Below are 21739 nucleotides of genomic sequence, written 5' to 3'. Positions count from 1 at the left end.
GAGGAGACTTTAATGGTATTTAAAAAGGGGTAAATTCTTCCAGGGAATGGGGAAGTAAATTGTTGGAAAGTTGCCTTGGAGAGAAAATCTGGAAGTACCCCACAAACCTCTCCCTGGCCGTGCTGCTCCCCTCTACGGGAACCAAATTTAATTGCCTAGATAATTTTGTCTCTTGTGAGGTTCATAAGGGATGAGATAGGATTGGCTTTCTCACTTTCCCAGTACAGTGAGCTTATACCCATTTTCATATCATTTACTTTACTAAGAAATATTTCCAGATGTGAAGACTTCATCCTAGGGCAGCTAGATGACACAGCCCTGTAGTCAGGGGGACCTGAATTCAAATCTGGCCTCAGACACAATACTGGCTGAGTGATCTTGAGCAAGTCACTTAATCCCAATTGTCTTAACACCCCCCCCACACACAAAAAAATTAGGGAAAAAAACCCATCCTTACAAAAAACTAGAGTGTCCAACTGATTACTTCTTCCAGGAAGTAGCTGAAATTTTTTTCCATCTATAAGGAGATGGCATTCGGTCCTAAGAACATTTACCCCAAACACCAAAAATGTCTATTTCCCCTCATGCTGTGACAATAAGAGATCACTAGATCACTCCAGGGCCTGAGTGAGAAATAAATGGTCTTCTAGTGACCTAAGTTACTAAAGAAACATGAAGCCTGCAGGAATCCCCAAGATTAGGTGAATCTAGTTGGGAAATGGAAACACCAAGAACTGAGTAGAGGAAATGTAATTTGGGAGACAGGGATTGATCACCTCCTTCATTCTGGGCATTAAGTAGGTTTCTGTTACCACAAATTAAGATTGCATTAACTTTTGTGATTTCTATAAAACACCATTGGCTCACTTGTAGCAACTAAAGCCCTCAGCATCCTTGTACAGGACTTATTTCTAGCCTTTTATCTCCTTTATCTTCTATTTATACAGTTGATTTTTAAAATTCATAACAGAATACATTTACCACTATTAAATTTCATCTAATTTCATTTGGCCCATTATCCTAAACTGGTGAAGCCACTTTGGGTCTCGAGTCTGTCATCCAACCAAAAGCGATGTGCCATTTATACCCATTTAAATAACTGGTAAAGCTTGGGTCGCAGATGAATCCGAGATTCTTGGGGCACTTCCTTAAAGACCTCCCCTTCCAATGTGACATTGATGTATTAATGACTGCTTTGGGGAATCTTATTTTTTTCAACCAGTTCCAAATCAACCAAATGTATCATTCCCCAGCTACCATCAGGACAGAGAAATTACCATATGGTTAGACTTAATACCAGCTTGTGACTAATACTTTGATTTATTCTCACTTCTTTAGACATAACATAGTTTTTAACCCCCTGTATTTTCCTTTGGTCTGATCTAATGGGCTGCTGTAAGTCTACTTGAAAGTCTGGCAGCTGCTGGTGGAGACCCTGTCCCCTGGCCGTGCCTTCTGCTCCTTTCCCCAGAGAGTTTTGAGTTTTCGGTAGTACACCTTGCAGCTGAAGCCTTCCTTGAACCCCCCTTTGATGTGACTTTTCAGTGAGTGCAGCGTGGGGTACATGCGGCAGCACGCCACACATTTGTAGCCGTTCTGCTGGGCGGGGTGCCACTTGGAAGCTGTCAGGATGTCTTGGGATGTGATGTAGTCCTTGGAGTCCAGGCCGGGTCTGGGTTTCTTGGTGGTTTCCCGGGGACAGGCGTTCTCCAGGGAGGAGGAGGAAGAGCAGATGCTCTCGGCCATATCCTCAGGCTGGCCAGTGTCCCCCCTGCCCTCCCTGCCCTCATCCCGTTGTACCTCTGGGAAGCTGTAGGTGTCCAAGTGACTTTCTTTATCTGTGCACACAAAGTAGCTATAAGGGGAGAACCAGGGCCGGTAGATGGTACAATTCCGCCTCAGCTGTTCAGTGCTTGGTGTGTCCCCCAAGGCACAGTCTATTAAGGGAAGAAAAGAGCTGAACCTAAGCCTCTAGTGCTTGGGGAATCCCTCTGGGCTTGGTAAAGTTGGGGGCTGGGTGTCCCCAGTAGAGGAAGTGAGTTGGAGGTCTGAGAAGCACCGGTGAATTTGGGAGAACAATTTGGGACATTCAACCTGTTCTCTTTTTTTGGTTTGTTTTTAGGTGGGTTAAGTGTTACAGCAGTTCAGTCTCTGGGGCAAAATAGTCATAATCTTGGGCAAATGATCTTGAAAGTTTGGCGTGTGACCTGGCCGAATCTTGCCGCTTCCTGAGATAGTCCTTCCCTGGAGATAACCCTTCCCCTGAAGACAGACACACCACCCAGAAGGCAGCCCGCAACACAATTCCATGTTCAGCATTTACACTAGCAATGTTTACATTTCATGACCAATTAATTTTTCCTCCCTCGCTGACCTTTTTCCCTTCACCCTGATTCCTGGGAGTCAAGGGGTGAAGGGTTAGAGAATAAAAGGATTAGAGAGAGAAGCGGAAAACACGGCCTGTGGTGGCAAAGCTTCTCAACCTCCCTGCCTTCGGGAGCAGCCCTCTCACTCCAGTTTCACAGACATAGATGTACACGGATACATGCACCTACATAGCTCTGTCTATGTGAACACACACACGGTTGGGGAAGACCTCACCTGCTGAGAACACCGTGTTATGTACCCCATGCCGGAGAGCACTGCATTGGTACTGGGGTGGCAGGACCTGAGCAGGGGTGGGCACCTCACCAGGTCCAGGAGTCTTTGAGATGTCTGAGTGACAGAAGGAAATACTCTGGTAAGCTAAGTGGAGAGTCGCCCTTCTGCAACATCCAGCGGGATCGGGGGGAGCTTCCTCTTTGGTTCTTTGTTCTCATCTTTGCCAAATGATCTCTTGGGATTGAGATGACACCACGAACATGCAGTGCAATGAGGCAAGGCCATTTCAAATGATGTTCTAGGAGATTTCTGAATGGGACCATTTCATTGAAATACAGGAAAGAGCAGGTGGGGTAAAGGAGACAACTTTGTTCTTCCTCCTGGTCCACCCTCTCTCTCAAGCCCTTCTTGTATTCTGTATGCGTGAAGCCCTCTATACTGCCGGGTTTTAAGTAATCCTGAACTCAGTGTCCTCTGACCCAGAGACCTCACACATAGTCAAAAAAGATGACCACTGGTCAGGATTAAAGTACTGGGCGTTCTACCTTGTTGGCCCAGTGGAGTTGATTAAGCTTAAATACACAAATAGCAGTTTTTGATCTTGTAACACAATCTTTTTTATATAACCAAGGGGTGCATGAGGAAAAAAAAAAAAAAACAACCACCACTCATTGGTTTGCCAAAACCATATTCTCTTTGTCCATATCAATAAGATTTTTCACATTAGATGGTGGACTCAAAGGCTAGATTTCTCTGTAATTTATCTAACCAAAGCCAGAACATACCATGATGATTAGAGTGGTAAATCATTTTAAGAAAATACATGTTTCATTTTGGAAATCAATACAAACTAAAGGGATAAAAAGTTACAGAAAATTGACAGGATATGTTTTGTTCAACCCCTGCTATAGAAGCGAAAACAATATTAACCATTTGGTACTTTCCATGACCCACCACCCATGTAGAAGAATAATTCGACCCTTTAAGTTTCTAGTCCTATACATCAGCCAGGGGGGCTAATAAAGTACTTCAAAGAAAGATAAAGTCATGGTTCCTAGCTTCACCCATAGTTTACCTGGTAAGCTGGTTGCGCGAGAGGATGTAATATCAGGAAAAGTATTCATGGCAGAGGAAGAGATCCGTGGTCCTGAAATGCTAAGGAGAGAGAAGTTCTCCATGTTCTGACTCTTGGTAAGTTATGGAGATAGCTTTCTCTTCCTCCTTAGATGCTAGTTGTGTTGTCCAGGCGATAAACATTCTGAGATCATTTGACATCATAAGAAGGTCACATGATTCCACTTGCCAGCACAGCTGGACCAGTTGCTAGCCAAAGGAAGATTTAAATCCCCACTTTCCTTCAGCTAACTCTAAATTCTTATTTCACTCGATCCTACCATTTCTAAGTAAGTTTTACATACCTTGGGTCTGTCCTCAATATCACCCAAGGAAGAATAAAAATCATGGTGACTTAGGACCTTCTTTGATGTCCTCCTATTTTTATCTTTCTCTGGTCACTTCACTGCTTCTCACCCACCCCCGCCCCCCAAATCGCCTTTTCCTAATTAATTCCCTTCTTACTATCCCCTCCTCCCTACCCTTAAAAAATAAAATAAACTCAAACATTCTATTCCAGGCTATCTTTTTTTCTCACCATGGTCATCCATTAGGATGCACGACAGTGTGCTAAGTTATACTGGCGGAGATATATGGAAAAGCCATGGTCTCTATTGAGAAGGGACTGACAAAGTTGTATGGAGCATGTGAAAATGTGTGTGGGTTTGCCTGTGGGGGAAGAGAGGAGAGGTGAGTAGGAGAGAAAGGGGGAATTAATCTTTCTGTATTTCTTTAGGGGCCTACCCAGTGAGAAAGTAGTGAGAGAAATATTCCTTCACTGAGACCATAGGAGTGTGTAATATAATAAATACTCCTGTTTGGGATTCCCAGTTGAGAAGCAGCTGTAGTGGAAATAATCAAGGCTTACCTTGGAAACTTGGATTGTCTTAGCACTGTCATTCGAGGCATCATTGTACAATGGAAAGAATAACGGAGTGGAGGGTGAGATCCCAGGCCTCGCTTGGCTAGCAAATAACAGTGTGTCTTTGAACAAGTAATCCCCCCATTTTGTACTTCATTGTCTTCATCTGTCACAAGGAAGGGCTGAAATCGATGACCTCTCATTCCTTCCAGGTGGAACATTTTAGGATGCCGTGATTTGCATCCTAGGAAATGATAGGTAGATATTGATAAATGAAACTGAGGCCGCCTGGAGCACCTGGGATTTCATTTCCCCCCTTTTTCTATTCACTTTCCACCACTGACATCACTTTAAAACCTAGTGCTGTTAAAGCACTCTAAAATATAATGGGGGAGAAGCTCCCACCTCTGAAAATGCTGAAAGGCAAAGTGGCCACAGGCCAGTCATTTACTGAGCTGGTCATCTCTGAGATTCCCATTATGCTCCTGGCAGGAGGACCCCATTCTGGCCTGAGACGTTCCCCCTGGCATCTCTGTGTAGGAGGCTCAGGGGCATTTCTAACACCTTCCTGTACTGGTCACTTCACACAATGTTTCTTTCTTTCTCATTTCTCTCCCGCCTGCTTTCCGAGCCCCTGTCTGGGTCAGGTAAGACACCCTTTCCCCCGCCGGTGACGCATGCTGCAGAATGCCCCCTTCTCTGCCCCTTTGTGTGCATGCTGTGTGTGGTGGTGCTGGGGGAGGGAAGCCTGGTCCCAGGTCCAGTCATTCTCGCCTCCAATAATCACTGGAGCCCTGTGCCTCTGGGGAGTTGTCTCAGACATTCTTGTATCTTAGGAGGACAAGCTTCTGTGTTCTCTTCCTTGATTCATGCCAATGCCCATGGATGTCCTGGCTGAGACGATGCTGTTGCTGTACTCTGCCTTCTCTCCCACCCCCCAAATTTGATTGTTGATTATCTATATGGTTGTTGTCAAGGAAACTTGGCCTAGTACCATTCAGACCACGAGGGGAGGGGGGAGTCGATCCATGTCGTGGCTTGGGGGAAAATCATAATTCCCAGCAGGATAGTCCAGAAAGGCTACCAGAATTTACCCACAGGACACATATATTAGACTTGCCCAGGTATGATTTTCGAAAGGATTCCTGGGCTGCTGGAAGAGAGAAGGAACTCAGAAAGAGTTCCAGCTCACCTCCATGCTGAGAGTATTGGAATATTCCAGAATATACAGTAAACTCAATTGTTTACATAGAATGAATGCATTTCAGTAAACATTTGAAGCCCACTATGGAGTTACCATGAAATCTGATATGGGATCTTCTCTGAGGAACTGGTGTTCTCAATGTGGAAACAAGACACATACATGCATATGAACTCATTAGAAAATAATATACAATGGGCTTTATTTGAAAACTTCTTAATAAATGGGAGAGAAAACAGTTATCCCCCCTTCCCAATAGAATGTAAATTTCCCAAGGGGAGGGACTAAGGGATCATTTAATATTTGCCTTTGATTTCCAGTATCTAGTATAGTACTCTTAGCAGGTGCTTAATAATTGCTTAACTGAATTTGAATTTCAAATGGTAGTATGTAATGGTCTAAGTTGACTACGGTGATGTTCTATCTAAATGTCATGTGTGAGCAGGCTCCTGTCTATGGGAGAGGAGCAGAGATCCAAATCGATAACTCAGCGATATTTTCTAATTTTTGAGCTTTATATTTGTTGGGGGTACTTCCCTTCAATTAGCTATGCTTGCCTGATGACTTAAAGAACTTCAAATGACACAGCCACACTGGGAGGAAAAGAAAGTTTCAGCTTCTCCATCCTGTTGTTGGGTCCTTTAGGAAGCAGTCAAGCTCTATTGTTGAAGAGTGTTAAAGACTTATTCCATGTAGAGTGTGTGGGTGAGACTGACTATGGCCTGGATGGAGCAAGTTTCCCATCCATACACTCAGAGGTGATTTGGATAGAGTCCCTCCCGAAAAAGGTTCTGTTTCTTCCCAATTACTTGATATGAAAGATGGGACCTACAATAGTCCTATTTCCAACCACTTTTCTGAAGAGTCAAGTTCAGGGGACAGTGTTAGAGAGGAGTTAAAGGAGTGAAAGGTAGGAAGCTTCTTATTGCTGAAGGAGAAGTTTTATACCATCCTTTCCCCTCTGAATTTTCTTGATATGTGGAAACTTGCTCGTCCAGAGGAGTTGATACAGTGTACCGCTGCCTGAAACTTGTGAGAGGGAAAAGCTGTAGACTCCCACTCTACCCACCAGCCAAGGACAGAGAAACCTTCTCTGTAATATAAATTTAGATACATCTAAATGAAAAATATATCACAATGTAGGTTTCTCTGAGAAAGTTTCAGTGGGGTACAGCCACCTAAAAGGAGGGAGGTTAAGGATCCCAGAAACTTTTTGCTCAATCTCCCCTTCAGGAGATGAACAAGATTCATTTAGCATATATGGGTGGAGAATCCAGTCCTCAAGTCCCAGGAATTCTACCTGTGCCTGTGTGTTTAATCATCTCTGGGTTAGAATGCCCAAGTGATGATTATAGAAGCAGTACAACCTCGCAGAAAAATCACGATTAGGCTGACAATCCAGCCACACCAATTTAAATTCTCATAATGCTCAGTTTTTTTTTTCATTCAAAAAAAAAAAATCATGGAGTTCTCAGTTCCCATTTGCCCCCCACCCCTACTTCTCCCATTTAAGAGGTAGTAATTTAATTCAGCTAAACTCAATCCCAGAGAAAGGAAATTTGTTGATCAGTCTCAGTTACTAATCTCAAGGTCAAATGATCCCTAAACCCATGTAATCTTCAATAATAAATCTCTAATAATATCTAAGAATGAGTGCTACATAAAACTGGAGGGGCAGTAGAGTCTGCCTCGCTGGAAGATGGATAAAGCAAAAGAAAATATTTTTTGGGGGGTTGTGTAAGTGTAGGTGAGCCATCAAAATGCAATACATAAATTTCCCTCCACTTTGGAATGGTCACGCACAGCTCTGCCCGCCTCCCCCAAGAAACCAGCAGCCCAAGTGGGCGAGGGTTGGACTGGTTGGCCTCTAAGGTCTGCTGTACCTCTGAGATTCTATAAATACCAGCTGCAATCTTCCTCCTCTTTAGTTGTCAACAGGCATGAACAGTCAACCTCTAGACTCTAGCTAATATGGACCAGTCAGTCTTTGTTTTATCGACCTATCGATTCCATGCTTATAAACAAGGATAGGGTGGGTACATGGGTAGAGTTCTATAGAAAAGTCTCCTGGTCCTCCTTAGCCCTCCCATCCCATCACCCAGATGTGTGATAAGTCACATAATTGGATAGAAGTGGTCATGACATTTTGTGGTATAGCAATAACATCTTCCATCCCTTTCTAAGTTCTTAACTGCTTCCAAGGTCTGGTGGTATGAATGAACATGTCAAGTGGTTCTGTTTCCCACTCTCTCCTGAAATGCTAAGCTCAGGAGATGGAGGGTTGAAAAGAATTAATAGAGCTGAAAAGTGTGGATTAAAGCGAAGCAACATAGTACAATGAAAGAGGAGTAGCTTTAGAATGGGAGGAATTGGATACAACTCCCAGATGAATTATGTTACCACCTATGAAAAGTTGAACAATTTTTAAGCCTGTTTTCTCATCTATGAAGTAATAAGCCAAGAAGACTGTTGAGGATTCAGATCCAAATCGTTGAAAATATCTACAAATAAGCTCTGGAACTCTAAAAATTAATTGTTAAACAATATATTGATTATGGATTTAGTCACTATTTTGCATATAGCTAGTCTATGAATTTAAAAGAATTTAGGAAGAGACTAGTCAGCTCTTTCCTGAGCATTTCCAAAGCTTTTTAGAAGTTGAAAAATTGAAAATTGCTTATGCAGATATAAAGAGTAGAGTAAGGGAGATGAGGTTTATTGAATCCAGGTGAAAAAAAAAAAAAGAGTTTTTGTTCCTCAATTCCCATTTCCCCCTTTACCTACCTTCTTCTTTATCCATTTCTGTTCCCAGTTGACCAAAGCATGTTTGAGAATTCTAACACAGCTCCCACACCAAAGTTGCAGCCGAGCCGTTCCTTTCCCCACCTGTCCAAGTCTACTGCCCTCAGCTCAACAGCTTTGGGCCCCATGGAACCGAGTGGGCCGGGGCTCCGCGTGGGCAGCAGCCAGCATCTCAAGAACCTAGGGAAGGCTGTGGGAGCCAAGGTCAATGATTTCTTGAGGAGGAAAGAGCCAGGGAATCTCGGGAACACTGCAGGAGTGATGGAGATCAACAAAAATGCAGGAGCCACACTGTCTGCTCCGGATGATGCTCCATCAGGAAGCTGGCAAGAAGAAGAAAGGTGAGTTGCCAGCAAACTGTCCCCGTAACCTCCTTCTGAATAGTTGTTCAACCCCTTTACTCTCTATGGGCCGAGAGCTCTGGAAGTTGCCGCTATGGATTCAGTCACCTTTCCCCAAGCCCCACTCCCATGGCCTGTACTAACTTACTGGGGTACCATCAGTGCAGGACTGGGCTCTGCTTTCATCTGCAGTGAGATATGCATTTCCTTTCAACCTTCTAAGTTGTCTTGGGCTAGAAAATCATCTCACCCTGTTTTTTTGTGGGTTCTGTCACTCTAGATTTTGTTTTGAGGTACTTTTAAAGTTGTTTGGTGGAGAATTTGGGAGAACTAAGTGAACTAACTTCTTACCTTTATTTCGCCATCCTGACTTTGCTCTTGTATAGTGTCTTTTAATGATGTTTAAACTCAATTAGCTTTTATTGGCTGCCCTGTCATACCATTGATTCATAACTAAGACACCAAATCCACTAAAACTCTCAAGTTTATTTCACATTCAATGCCATCTGGCCACATCTGCTCTATCCTATATCTGAGAGTGCAGTAGATAAGGACTTTGTTAAATCTGGCCTTTGTCACTCACTAGCTCAGGCCATGGGTAAGACATAATCTCTCTGGAGCTCAGCTTTTTCATCAATAAAAATGAAAAAAAAATCTATAAATAGGCAGCATGACTAAGTGGATTGAGAACCCAGGTTCAGAGCAGAAAGACCATGATTGAAGGCCCTCCTTTGACATATCATGAATGTGTGACCTTAGGCCACTCTCTTAAAAGCTATAAATTACGGAACATTCATCATCTTCACTAGTAATGGGGGTGTTCTCCCCTGAGATCTCTCTAAAATCATGAAACACACATCTAAACAAACAAAAATGCTTATGTTCATGTACCAATCCAGCTGGGCAATGGGAGCAAAAGAAAATGAAAATCCGTTCCTGCTCTTAAGAAGCTGTGACATAGAAAAAGTTCAAGAGACCTAGTTTCTGGGTAATTAATCATTTTCTTAATCATGCTAACAATAGATAATAAAAGGGATCAATGGCACTCTCAAATGCCAAAGACCCTTTTCATAGAACCATTAAAGGCTTATATGCCCTTGGAAGAGTGGGTGTTCTTGAAGTTGGCAATCAACTCTGATTGGTTAACAAGTAATAAGAAAATGAACATTATAATAAAAGGTGGGCTTTTTCTAATAAGAATGTGGAGAAATGACTGATCACTCAGTCTTAGGCAAAGAGACCTATTTCTTATCCAACTATCAGTGTGCAATTGTTTTTTTTTTTTTTATTTGACCCAAGTACAAAAATTTCCATTTATCATTCTTAATTTTCAAGTTAGAAGGATTAAATGAGGTCATGTCAGCCTTAAAACAGTTCATAAATGCTAATTACCCACCTAGGGCAAATGAAACAAAAAAAAAAGTATCCATCTCTGCTCAGACCTGGCACTATGGACCAAAATTTACCTTAGATTAAATTCTGTGTAAGGTTTTCTCATTGGGTGGGGCAATAAGTCCCATCCAGTATCAAAAGGCATGTATTCAGAGGCTTTGAGCTATCACATCCATCTACAATGTCTTTCAGATGCTAGCTTAGACTAACATAGAATAAAGTTTCAGGGAGAGAAAAGCCCAGGATCTCCCCGATATTAAACAATGAATTATTTAATAATCATTTCTCTAAGAGCTATACATTTTACTGGTGTGGGATTCACTGCAAATAGATAAGCATATTCATGATAATTTAAGGAGAAATGGATCTGGAAAGGCTTACCATAGGGAAATGGCACACGAACTCAACTAACCTTGTGGGGATAGGATTCTGAGACATAGGAATATGGAGAAAATGTACTCCAGTTATGGAAGACAGGCCATGCAAATGTTTAGAAGGAAAAGATGGGGTACCGAGCCCTGGAAAAGGCAAGCACACCAATTCAGCTCTAAGAATTAATTGAAGGGCATCTAGGTGGCGCAGTGGGTAGAAAACCAGCTCTGAAGTCAGGAGGACCTGAGTTCAAATGTGACCTCAGACACTTAACACTTCCTAACTGTGTGACCCTGGGCAAGTCACTTAACCCCAATTGCCTCAGTAAAAAAAAATAATAATAATAAATCATGTCAGCTCCAAAACATCACATAAATACTAACTGTTGATGTGATTAATGTGTAGTTGTTTTTTTTTTTTTTTTTATTCAAACCAAGTGTAGGAATTTCCATTTATCATTCTTAATTTTCAAGCTACAAGGATTAAATGAGACCATGGCAGCCCTAAAACAGAACATAAATGTCAACTATTAATGTGTAGGTTTTTTTTTTTTTTAATTCAATCCAAGTGCAGGAATTTTCATTTATCATTCTCAATTTTCAACTTGATAGATGCAGTCCATCATTCCAGCCTGTCTTACTGAATCTTGACTCTGTCATCTAATTTATTAACTTTCCTTGACAGCTACACCTTCATTTAAGTCATTGATGTGTGGAGCAGGGCAGAAAACAGAGCCCCATGCTTTGTCACCTCCCTTCAAGGTGGTCTAGATCCATTAAACAATGCTCTTTGGGTATGTCCTTTCAAAGAGTTCAGAATCTACTTCATTGTATGATCATTCAACTTAAATTTCTCCATCTTGTCCATATTTTCACCAAATGCCTTGCTGAAACCCAGCAGTATTTCTCTGATCTGCTAGTCTTCAGGAAGAGGAAATGTTGAGTCTGATATGACTTATTTTTAGTAAATTGAACTTGATGGGTACCATACAGAAAAGAGAACTGATTTTGGAATTTGAAGACCTACATTAGAATCCTGGCTCTGCTTCTCAATTACTGGAAAATCTTGGAATTTAACAGCTCTGAACCTTGCTTTTTCTCATCCTTAAAATGAAGGAGAAATCGACCTGTCTCTCAGATCCAAGTTCTATATCACTCCCTCCCCCCCCCCCCAAATACTCTCATCATTCACTTACATGCCTAGTATTTTTGCCAGAGAAAGCATCAAGCTTATCAGGTAGTTTTCCAGTATTATTCTTCCCTTTGGAATTATTTTGGAAGTATTTTTATTTCCTTTGGAATTACCCATCTTCATTCTTATATCATCTTTCTCTATCTTTCAGAAAGCCTTCAAGATCCCTGGCAGTGACTTCTACAAATGCCTACTTTTTAATGGCTATAATATAATTTATCTGAGTCAGGAGACTTGATTCATTATTTCTCTCCCTTATCTCCCCCCCATAAATCCTTTCCACCTTTAGACTTCCCTGTCTCTAATAAGAACGCCATCATCTTCCAAGACTATTCAAGTTTATAACCCTAGAATTCTCTTGGATTCATCCCTCCCTTTTATTTTTCTTAGCCAGTCAGTTGTCAAGACTTTTTCATCCTCTCCTTTCCATTCACTCATGCTAGTCCTTGTTCTACCATAAGCCTTTCCCTGTCAACCTTCATCACATAGTTATATGTTTTAGTGGTGGCTCTACAGAAATTCAGACGTTTATACATTAAAACCTATTTTGGCTCCTTTTCCCACCTTTATTCCTTGTAGTTTAAGAAAATTTTTGTTTACAGTATAGCAATCAAGGTCATACTCACCCCCTTCATATCTCCTGGCCAGTGCTAGTTTTGTTGTGTGATCACTTGACATCCCAGATCTCCTTGCAGAAGGGGGCCTGAAGAAAGCAAAACTCCCTAAAGGGAGCTTCACCTATTGATTTTCAAAGAAGATGGTCATAGATTTGCTGCTCTGCCTCCATCAGACCATCTGGAATACTGCATTCATTTCTGGGTACTCCCATTTTAGGAAAGACATTGGTAAACTGGAAAATGTCCTGAAGAGTATTGTCAGATGAGTTAAGTTCATAATTTATAAGGACTGGTTGAAGAAACTGGGGATGTTCATCAGAGAAGAGGAGACTTGGAAAAAACATAATTTTTGCTGGGTATCATCATACTTGCTCACTTGGTTCACAAGGCTAGAAACAATGATAGACATTGCAGAGGCACAGTAAATAAGTGTTTCCTATAAAGCATTATTTCCTAAATATTAGAACTGCTCAGAATTAGAATGGACTGTGTCAAGAGGCAGTAGTTCCCTTTGAGGGGAGTCTGCAAGCCAAGGGTGGACAAATACTTAGCTCCATCAAAGAAAGCATTTTTTTTTCAACTCTGGGTTGGACTGGATGCTTCCTCTGACATCCTATAATTCTCAGGGAGTCCCACTGTAATCTACACTGGTCGGAGCACATCTGGGGTTTTGTAGTCAGTTGTAGGCAATGTATTTTAGAAAGGACACTGATAAACTGGAAACAATCCGGATTCTGAGAGCATGACCAGCATAATGAGAGAGGATTTGATCAAAGAGATGAAAATCATTAGAATTACCTAAAGAGGTATATGGCATAGAAGAAAGAAGGCTAAGAAGCAGCTAGTTTTTAGTACTGGAAAATTTGCCATGTGGAAATAGGGCAAGATTTTTTTTACTTAGGAAGAATGTAGTTGTGGAGAGGTGGACTTCAGCTCAAGAAAAAAAATTGCTAATAATTAAACTTCCAAAAGTGAAAGGGATGACCTTTAAAGATAGTAAATTCTCTTCCACTTGGAGTCTTGAGTGGAGGCTTTTTGACCTTGTGTTGGGGGCATTATCGATGGAAGGCTTATTCACTTATAAATCTGCATTGATAATCACTGACATTTTATTCATCTCTGAACTTTTATGCGCCTAAACAGGCTCTGAATTAAAAATTTATTTTTATTCAGATTCCCTCTCTACTATCTCCCCAAAGGTGGGGGAGGGTGGAGAGTCCTAGTCAGTTCTCAGATCACCTTCACATATTTTCTTTCTCTCAGTCACTATGCCCCTGATCTTCCTTTGAGTGTCTGTGATTTGACTGGCAGCATCATTACTTATTGTGAGTTTGCCAGTGCTAGTGGAGGTTGTTTCTGGATAGGTTCCAGCTCCCTTATAACTCTCCAAGTATAGTAAGGAACAATTCAGGTAGATTATAGAAAAGTGACTGCCTTCCTCCAAATGGCAGCCATCTGAATTGCTGAATTCAACATGTCTCTTAATAATTTTAGAGTATGATAAGATGCAGCCCTTGCCCATGAGAAACTCATGTTCTTGTTGGAAAGAGGAAACATAAACATTAAAAATAATCAATCAGCAAGCATTTGTTCAGCGCCTACTATGTGGTAGCTGCTGTACTAGTTGTTTCCACATCATCTTCCCCAATAGACTAAGCTCTTTGAGATCAGAGGCTAGTTTTTTTATTTGTTTTGCCTTATATCTCCAGAACATACCCCAATGTTTGGCTCGTTGTTGTTGTTGTCCAGTTGTCCATCAGAGACAGTCTTTTAATTGTCCTGAGTTCTGTGTCATACAGCTGTGTGTAGGACTGTAGCTAGGGTTCTCAAACCCTGTTCTCAAACAGAGGGCCATATGGATTTGAGCTTACATTTATATAGTATATTTCACAATTATATAATGTAATGTTTTAAAGTTTGCAAAACACTTTATATACATTGGGCCCTCCCAATAACTCTGTGAGGGATATGCTATTATTATTCCCATTTTACAGATTAGGAAACTAAGCCCAGGATCACAAAGCTAGTAAATATCTCAGGAAGAATTCTAACTCAGTTCTTTCTAACTCCAAATCCCATGCTCCATCTCCTGTGTCACTTCTCTGTCTCAAAATTATAGTATTTGACTTTCACAACAACCATGAAGTACTTCTGAACTACTTTAGAAATATTATAATCAGTCAATCAACATTTATTAAGTACCTACTATACTTCAAGAAGGCATCCAGGTGGATCAGGAAAGAGGGTATGGATCTGGAGTCAGGAAGACCTGACTGAAATCTAGCCTCAGACACTCACTAGCTGTGTAACCCTTACCTTAATCTACTAGAGAAGGAAAGGCAAACCAGTCCAGTGACTGCCAAGAAAACCCTACGAAAAGTATTGGGATGAGTGAAAGAACTCTGGGATATGACTATGAACCACTACATAGAATTCCCAATCCCTCTGATGTTTAGTTATTTAGGAGGACCATTTATGGGGAGACCAACCAGAAAGCTGTTACAGGGACAGTCCTTCTAATGTCACACAGTCAGCATGGGTCCTAGATGGGACTTGAGCCTAGAGCTACCTCTTTATTGTGCCATCCTCTTACAATGGGCAGGAAAATCGGGTGGTACATTGGGGTCACGCCAAGCAAAGCTGCTCAGAGGACCAGCCTTTGAGGGCAAGCTTGGCTCGTGGGGCAGGGTAGTCCAGGATGGCCTGGAGCAGTATGTTTGAGGGGTCCCAACAGGAGATAAGACTGGAAAGGTAGATTGGCCCCAAGAACTTTGAATTTCCAGCAGAGGACTTTGAAATTCTGGGCTGTAGGGAGTCACCCAAGACTTCTGAATAGACAAGTGACTCCACCAGATTTGTGCACAAAAAGGTTCTTTTGACAGGGCTATACAGAATGGATTGGAGGAGGAAGAGAATAATAGTTCACATTTACATAAACAAAGGATCTCAGTTTTCAGATATGTAAAGTCAACATTAAGTTTTTAAGGGTCTCTTTATTTCTAAAATCTGTAATCCTAAGGACTTTTCTCACAAAAACTCCATGGGGAAGATAGTGTAATTGTTATCTCCATTTTATGGGTGAGACTTCTGGGAAGTGGGATCCAGGAGGCTAAGTCCCTTGGCAGATATGACACACTAGTAAGTTAAGAGATTTATTGAAAATGCGTCTTTATTGTTGCTTTCCTGGTAGGTCCGCTCTTTTGGAAGCATTCCCCCGCCTCGATCCGCCGCCTCCTGTGACCAAGAAGCGCACCCCTCGGGCCCTGAAGAGTCCCCAAGAAATGCTGATTTCACCCCAGCCTGTGGTGAGCAGCCTGGAGTATGGGGCAGAGCTGTTGGCTGGGCCACCCCAGGAGCCGCCTTCCACAGTGCCCAGCCTAGGAGAGCCGGTCTCAGAAGACAATCTGGGACCAGAGAGCTCCACGGAGACAGTGCCAGGGGGTGAGACCCTGCCCAACGGAGAGGTCCCTTTGTCAGTGCCGGATCTCATCCACAAAGACTCTCAGAGTGATTTCAAGCTGAGGACGACCGAGTGGAGAAGGGCTTCCTCCCCCAGCCTCAGTGAAAGAAATGCCCTCAAACTCAGCCTTGGACCTCTCAGCCTGACTGAGCCCCAGGAAGATGGCAGCCCCCCGCCTCGGGCAAGGACCACCAGCCTTGACAATGAGGGACCTCACCCAGACCTCCTGTCCTTTGAGTAGATCTTCCATCCCCTTGCCCCCTAAAGGAGCACCACGGTCCTTCCTCTAAATCTGGGAAACAAAGTCCCTGCCTTCTTTTCCCACTGTCCAGGGAGGTCCTGTCTCAGCCACCCCCCTCTCCCTTTGAAGGCACTCTCAGGTTACCAGGTAAAAATCCTGCCTTGGCCCAGGAGCTCCGAGACCTGAGAAGCCTAGTAGTAGCTTTGCTTGTGTCTAGATGGTTTTTGTCTCCTGTGGAGGTGGGGGAGGAGGTAAGAATTCCTGTCACATTGTAGTCCCCCTCATTTCTTTGGTATCTCTCCAATGCTGTTCTACACCCAGTCATCCCCTGTTGCACCTACACACATACAGTTGGGATGATGGAGCAGGGCAGATTTCACTGTGATTTACAAATGATACTTAATAATAATAAAAGTCCTATTAATTCTGGTAGTAACCCCCGGTAACATGCTGACCACACTTCATTACTCCGAGGCATACACAAGTCCCCAGGAAATGAAACCAGTCTAACAAGAATCTCTAGAATCCTGTCTCCGGAATGCAGCTCACTTCTCTGCTGGACACTGGGACTCCTTTCCCCCCACTCCCCTCTGGCGGCCGTACCTCCCAGTGCCTGTCAATCTCCAGGTGCAGCCTGGGAATTCTACCATAGGAGATGGGGGTCTCACCTGTGTGGGGCCAGGCGTTTGCAATCACGTCCACAGGGCAGTGACTGGTTGGCTTAATGATGGCTAAGCTTGCCTTGAAAGCCACATACTGAGCCCCAGGTAAATGGTAGCCAAGGGGAGGGTCTGCGGGGAGCCCATAGTCCGCTCTCCCCTCATTATCTCTGTTCACTTTGTCAGGTAACAAGAGAAGGAAGCTAGGGAAGTTATTTGCTAGCTTTGAGCGCCAACCTCTGAGCTGCCTGCCCTATTTAGCTTGCCACAAGGGATAGTCACACAGATCATTGACCAGAATCCTCCCAGGGTAGTAGAACTTGGAAATGACCCTAAGGCTGCTCATTTTCTTCCCTTCTTCCTTCCCTGTGGCCCCTTCCAGTTTGGGCGAGATAATTAATTGGAAACTTGATGACCCTCATTATCCTCTAAGCCAGTGGTTCTCAAAGTATGGTTTAGAGAATCCTGGGGATCTCTGAAACCCTTTTAGAGGGTCTACAAATTCAAAGATAGTTTTTATTTCCAATATGGTAAATGTCTATAAATACAATCCAGATAAACAAAAATGCTCTGGAGAGATCCCCAATAATTTTTAATAGGATAAAGATATTGAAAACAAAAGTTTGAGAACCACTGCTTTAAGCTCTCCCCATGAGGGAAGACAGCACCTGCCTCCCCAGGTGAATGGAAACAGGGCTGAGCAGATCCTGGTGGGAAATTGCAGGAACGAGCTCTTTTGAATCACTTTTTTGGTCCACCGAAGAATTGACTTGTGAGGTCCTGTTATGGCCAAATGCCTTGGAACTCTAGGTGCCAAAAGGTGATGGAAGAGCGAGGTCGGCTGCTAGGATCCAGAACTATGGAAGGAAATCAGGAAAGTTGTTCTGGCACTTCTGGGATGGTCCTGATATTAATGACATGGCTGAGAGGACGTGAAACCTCAAGCAAGGTATAAGTAAGCGTATTTATGTGTATTTTAAGAATCAAAGGTGAGGGCACAGTATGTGAGAGGAGGATTGGAGTAAGATGTAAGACAGATGGAAAATCATTGCTAGGATGGTTTTATCCTCTGCCAAACTACTTTTAACCAAGTCCTTTGGCAAATGCCGGCCTTCCTAGAGTCCTGTTTTCTCCTCAGATTCTTCAGGGTTTTGGCTCACACTTTCCACCTGCTTCCAGGACCCACAGAAACTATCCCTGGTTATCGGTGCTTCCTTTTGAGTTTAACCTGCTGTTTGTTCCTGTTTCCCACCAGGAGTCTTGGGTGCTGCCTTCCCATGGCCAAGAGACCGTGTAAGGGGGTGAGCCCTGGCCAGGCAGCTTGCACATCAAGAAGAAACCAGGCTTCCCAATGGAGGAGGGCTTCATTTTCTAGGGAGGGGCCCAGGTGGGATTCACATCCAGAGAAAAGGCAGAGCTTTCTGGGAGCTCCAGGCTAACCTAGCTCTTCCTCCTGCCTGTCCTCTGCTCTGCATTTACTTTTCATCTGCCTCTATGGCTGACTTTCCTGAAGGAGTTAAGCAACAGCTGCAGCCTTCTCTGCTCTTCCCCAAATGCCATTTCTTGCTTTATAATGCAAAGCGGCCATAGGCAAAGAAGTGTGCAAAGTTAGAGGCTATTGGAGAATGGGCTGCCTCTTGTTCTGTCTTGATCACCATTAATGCTGATTTCTCATCCACTTTCTCTGCCCTTCCACTCCAGCTTCCTTTCCAACCCAAAACAGAATGGGCTTTCCCCATCCCCGGACAAACCTCATCTCTGTCTCCTCAGGAGAGTGGTCTGGACCTTCTCTTGTATATTCAAGGCTTGGGACAGCTATTGGAGAGTGCCTTAGAGAATCCAAACATCCAGGCCATAGCCTTATTTAGTCTCAAAGTGTCACAGAAACGCAGTGGGGCCAGACCCCTGAGCAGAGCAGTCCCCTGCATACAGTCTCACTGATGACTTTAGATTTCCTGATTCGGCTCAGGGGACTGCAGATCTGTTACCTGCGGGTCCTCCTGATTTGAGCCTTGATCCTCCATGCCATCTCTGAGAAATAAAGCAATGAGGACATTGCCCTCCTGGTGATCTCGTCCTTAGCCCCATTTCTCTCCAGAGACTATAGTAGCACAGGCCATGAACACTAATTTGGCTTTTTTTGGAAGCCACGTCCCTTACCTTTCTTCCATTCCAAAGCTGCCGTCAGTAACCACAGAATGCCTGCTCTGATGTTCCCAGCTCTTGACTGGAGTCTGAGCCAGTAAGGGTCTGTTGGTCTTGGTCTTCATTTGTCATTAAAGTCATTATAAGGGTTCCCACACAAGTGTATCAAAGACATAGAATTAATGGAGCCAAGCAGCTCTTCTATTTCTATTTAGAAATCCTCTTCTCCCAACTCCCTTGCAAAACAGGGTATTTATCTACCTCATCAGGACCCTCAGAGACTCAAGTCTGGAACCTGCAGGTTCCCTCTTGAAGGATCGATTATATGTAGTGTGAACAATTACTTTTTAAAACTTCCAAACATGAAGAGAGACATCTAGATCAAGTCACCTTGTCTACCCAAATTACCAAGTGATTTCCTGGACTCGGCTCGGTCATCTGCCAACCAAGGAGCTAAGTTTATGCAAATGGCTAATGCAGCCAGTGGGCTTCTTCGGGTGGCTTTGGAAGCCCGGCTTCTTAAGAGGGAGGGTGATCTAGAGAGAGAAAGAGAAGGATGCAAAGGGAAATTCTCAAGTCTTCAAAAACAAAGGAAGATAAGACACGGACTGTTTCCGTTGCCCATTACTCTTTCCGCCCACTTTGGTCTGCATATCCACGTATATGGCCTGGTTTGTATAGACCACACAGAGAGCTTTCGAAGTCTCAAACTCAGAAACATTTCTGATGAGAGCTTTTCCAGACATCGCCTATATGACATAGACCGTCAGAGCTGGAAAAGACCTTAAGGGTTTCTCTAGTCTGATTCCTTTGTTGTATAGATGAAAGAAAGGACCGAGAGGAAGGGAGGAGCAAGTCGATAACAAAGTCAAGATTGGAATTCATGCCTCCAGACTCCCAAGTTAGAGCAATCTTTCCACTCTGACACATTGCCCAGAAAGAAATGTAAATGTATATTGCTCATGTGGAAGCATATGTATATGTGTTATATATGTGGATATATAGACAGATGTGTATCCGATCTTTTTAATGGATGAGGGTGGGTGAAAATCGTTGGTTGGATTCAGTTGTAGAGAGAAATAAAAAATATCAGATTTATTTCTTCTATAGAGTCTATATATTTTTAGGAATTTTCTGTAGAAAGCAGCTGATTGCACAATAAAAGGGTTTGGTTTTTTTCCCTGACAATGATGGGACTGGCTAGTTTCTTTCAAGGAGAGGGGGGAAGCTAAAGGGGTGGGGAATAAAGACATTTTTCATTCTCAAATGGCAGGCACAGTAAGGAAAATGAAAAAGGAAATAATTCATTGTTCCCTCATTCATAGCAAGGTGAAGGTCTTATGGGATACCCCATGGTTCATCATTCCAATGAGTAGGTAATTGAGAGTGCTGCTCTTTCCTATCCTCCTGCCCCTGCCAGGATCACATAGTATCCCAGATTTTCACTTGAATGGTAACTTAAGAGATCATCTAATTTAATCCTCTCATGATTCATCCATTTATTTATTTTGTTCTGAACTTAACACCATGTAAGATGAGCATTTCCCTATGCAAAGTAGGGCAGAGAAAGAAGATTGCACATGCAGCCACAAATCTGCATGTGCAGCTTTCCAAGAACACACCAAATTTAATATATTATTTCCAAAGGTCATCTGTACGATGTGTGGGTATCTCTCATGAACCTTGCTTTTGTTTTCTTCCATGCATTTGTTTTTTTGGCAATGCAATTGCCTTCCAGAGTTGCATAACTACTAAGTGTTAAATATCTGAGGCTGGATTTGAACTCAGGTCTTTCTGACTCCAAGGCCTGTGCCATTTTCCATGCATTTTAAAAAATACTTCAATGACCCTTTTTTTTCTACTCATTTTGGTAACCCTGGAGCCACTCACTCTGCCACTCAAAACTGAAAACCAAACCAAAATAAACCAAACAAAATCCTCATAACAAACATGCATAGTCGAGCAAAACAAATCCCTACATTGGCCACAATCAAAAAATTATATCTCGTGTACCTTGAATTCTTCTCTCTCCTTCAGAATTTTGGCAGCATTTTCCATTAATATTCACCATGTGTGTGACACTGAAGTCTGATGGAATAAAGTGACTATCACAGGGTTTCATTTAATAAATGAAAAAGCTGGGGATTAAATTTAGGAGCTGCCATCTCCACTGCATTACTCTATCTCCTGGTCCTTACCAGTTAAGTGTGAGCGAATTATCTCTGTCCTGGTAGAAATTACTATATAAGGTGAGGGTGGTAGCTCGATTTTAATTTTCTTTTGTTTAATTCAATTTATTTTCAGTTCCAAATTCCCCCATATATTAAAAGAACAAGAAAATTAAATTTTGTTAACCAAAAATTGTAGTCAAGCAAAACAAATTCCTGTGTTGGTCATGTACAGAGACGTGTGTTGGGGGGGGGGGGGGGGCGAAGAGGTAGATGGATAGGTAGGTGATAGACAAGTTAGAAGAAGATGGATAGATGAATGGATGGATGGATAAATAGATAAATATAGGTAGATTAGATGAGTAAATTAGATGGATAAATGGATAGGTAGATAAATGTAGATGATAAGTAGATTAGGTAGATGGATAGACAGGTAGATAAATGTAGATGATAGGTAGATTAGATAGATGAATAGACAGGTAGATAAATAATATAGATGATAGATGGATAGATAGTCAAATGGATAGACTGATAGGCAGATAAGATAAATGATAGATAAGATAGATAATAAGTA

General features: G+C 42.6%; 2 protein-coding genes across 5 annotated transcripts in view; one reads left to right on the top strand and one right to left on the bottom strand.

The window, feature by feature from the left end:
* The window catches only part of NOS1AP (nitric oxide synthase 1 adaptor protein), a 371378-nt gene extending 351193 nt beyond the window's left edge, over positions 1-20185 (top strand). For 2 of the 3 annotated variants that reach the window (XM_051999131.1, XM_051999132.1), the window contains exons 11-12: positions 8590-8920; positions 15683-20185. In XM_051999131.1, the coding sequence (XP_051855091.1) occupies positions 8590-8920; positions 15683-16193 (842 nt within the window). In that variant the 3' untranslated portion in view covers positions 16194-20185. Of the gene's footprint in view, positions 1-5069; positions 5224-8589; positions 8921-15682 lie in introns of those variants that run through there. The other variant, XM_051999133.1, reaches the window with a different exon arrangement.
* Positions 1302-5527, bottom strand: SPATA46 (spermatogenesis associated 46). 2 transcript variants are annotated; one of them, XM_051999141.1, is made up of 5 exons: positions 5351-5527; positions 4583-4820; positions 3677-3756; positions 2602-2715; positions 1302-1937 (listed from the first exon to the last, which is right to left on the bottom strand). In XM_051999141.1, exons 1-5 carry the CDS (start codon positions 5397-5399, stop codon positions 1402-1404), a joined length of 1017 nt encoding a protein of 338 aa, XP_051855101.1. In that variant the 5' UTR covers positions 5400-5527; the 3' UTR covers positions 1302-1401. The 2 variants fall into 2 exon arrangements, with proteins under 2 accessions (XP_051855101.1, XP_051855103.1); XM_051999143.1 differs by lacking the exon at positions 5351-5527 and having other exon boundaries at positions 3677-3859; positions 4583-4679.
* Positions 20186-21739: the final 1554 nt, after the last annotated feature.

Source organism: Antechinus flavipes, chromosome 4 (genome assembly GCF_016432865.1).
Source record: "Antechinus flavipes isolate AdamAnt ecotype Samford, QLD, Australia chromosome 4, AdamAnt_v2, whole genome shotgun sequence".
NCBI lineage: Eukaryota > Metazoa > Chordata > Mammalia > Dasyuromorphia > Dasyuridae > Antechinus > Antechinus flavipes.
The sequence above is the reverse complement of the archived record's forward strand: the minus strand, read 5'-3'. Positions and strand labels throughout refer to the sequence as shown.

Excerpts from the sequence above, each read along its gene's own strand:
- SPATA46 (XM_051999141.1), bottom strand. The coding sequence starts at position 5,399 with ATGTCTGAGACAACTCCCCAGAGGCACAGGGCTCCAGTGATTATTGGA. Across the intron at positions 3,757-4,582 it reads AGACAATCCAAGTTTCCAAG|CATTTCAGGACCACGGATCT; the intron begins GTAAGCCTTGAT and ends CTCTCTCCTTAG. Across the intron at positions 1,938-2,601 it reads TAACACGGTGTTCTCAGCAG|ACTGTGCCTTGGGGGACACA; the intron begins GTGAGGTCTTCC and ends TTCCCTTAATAG.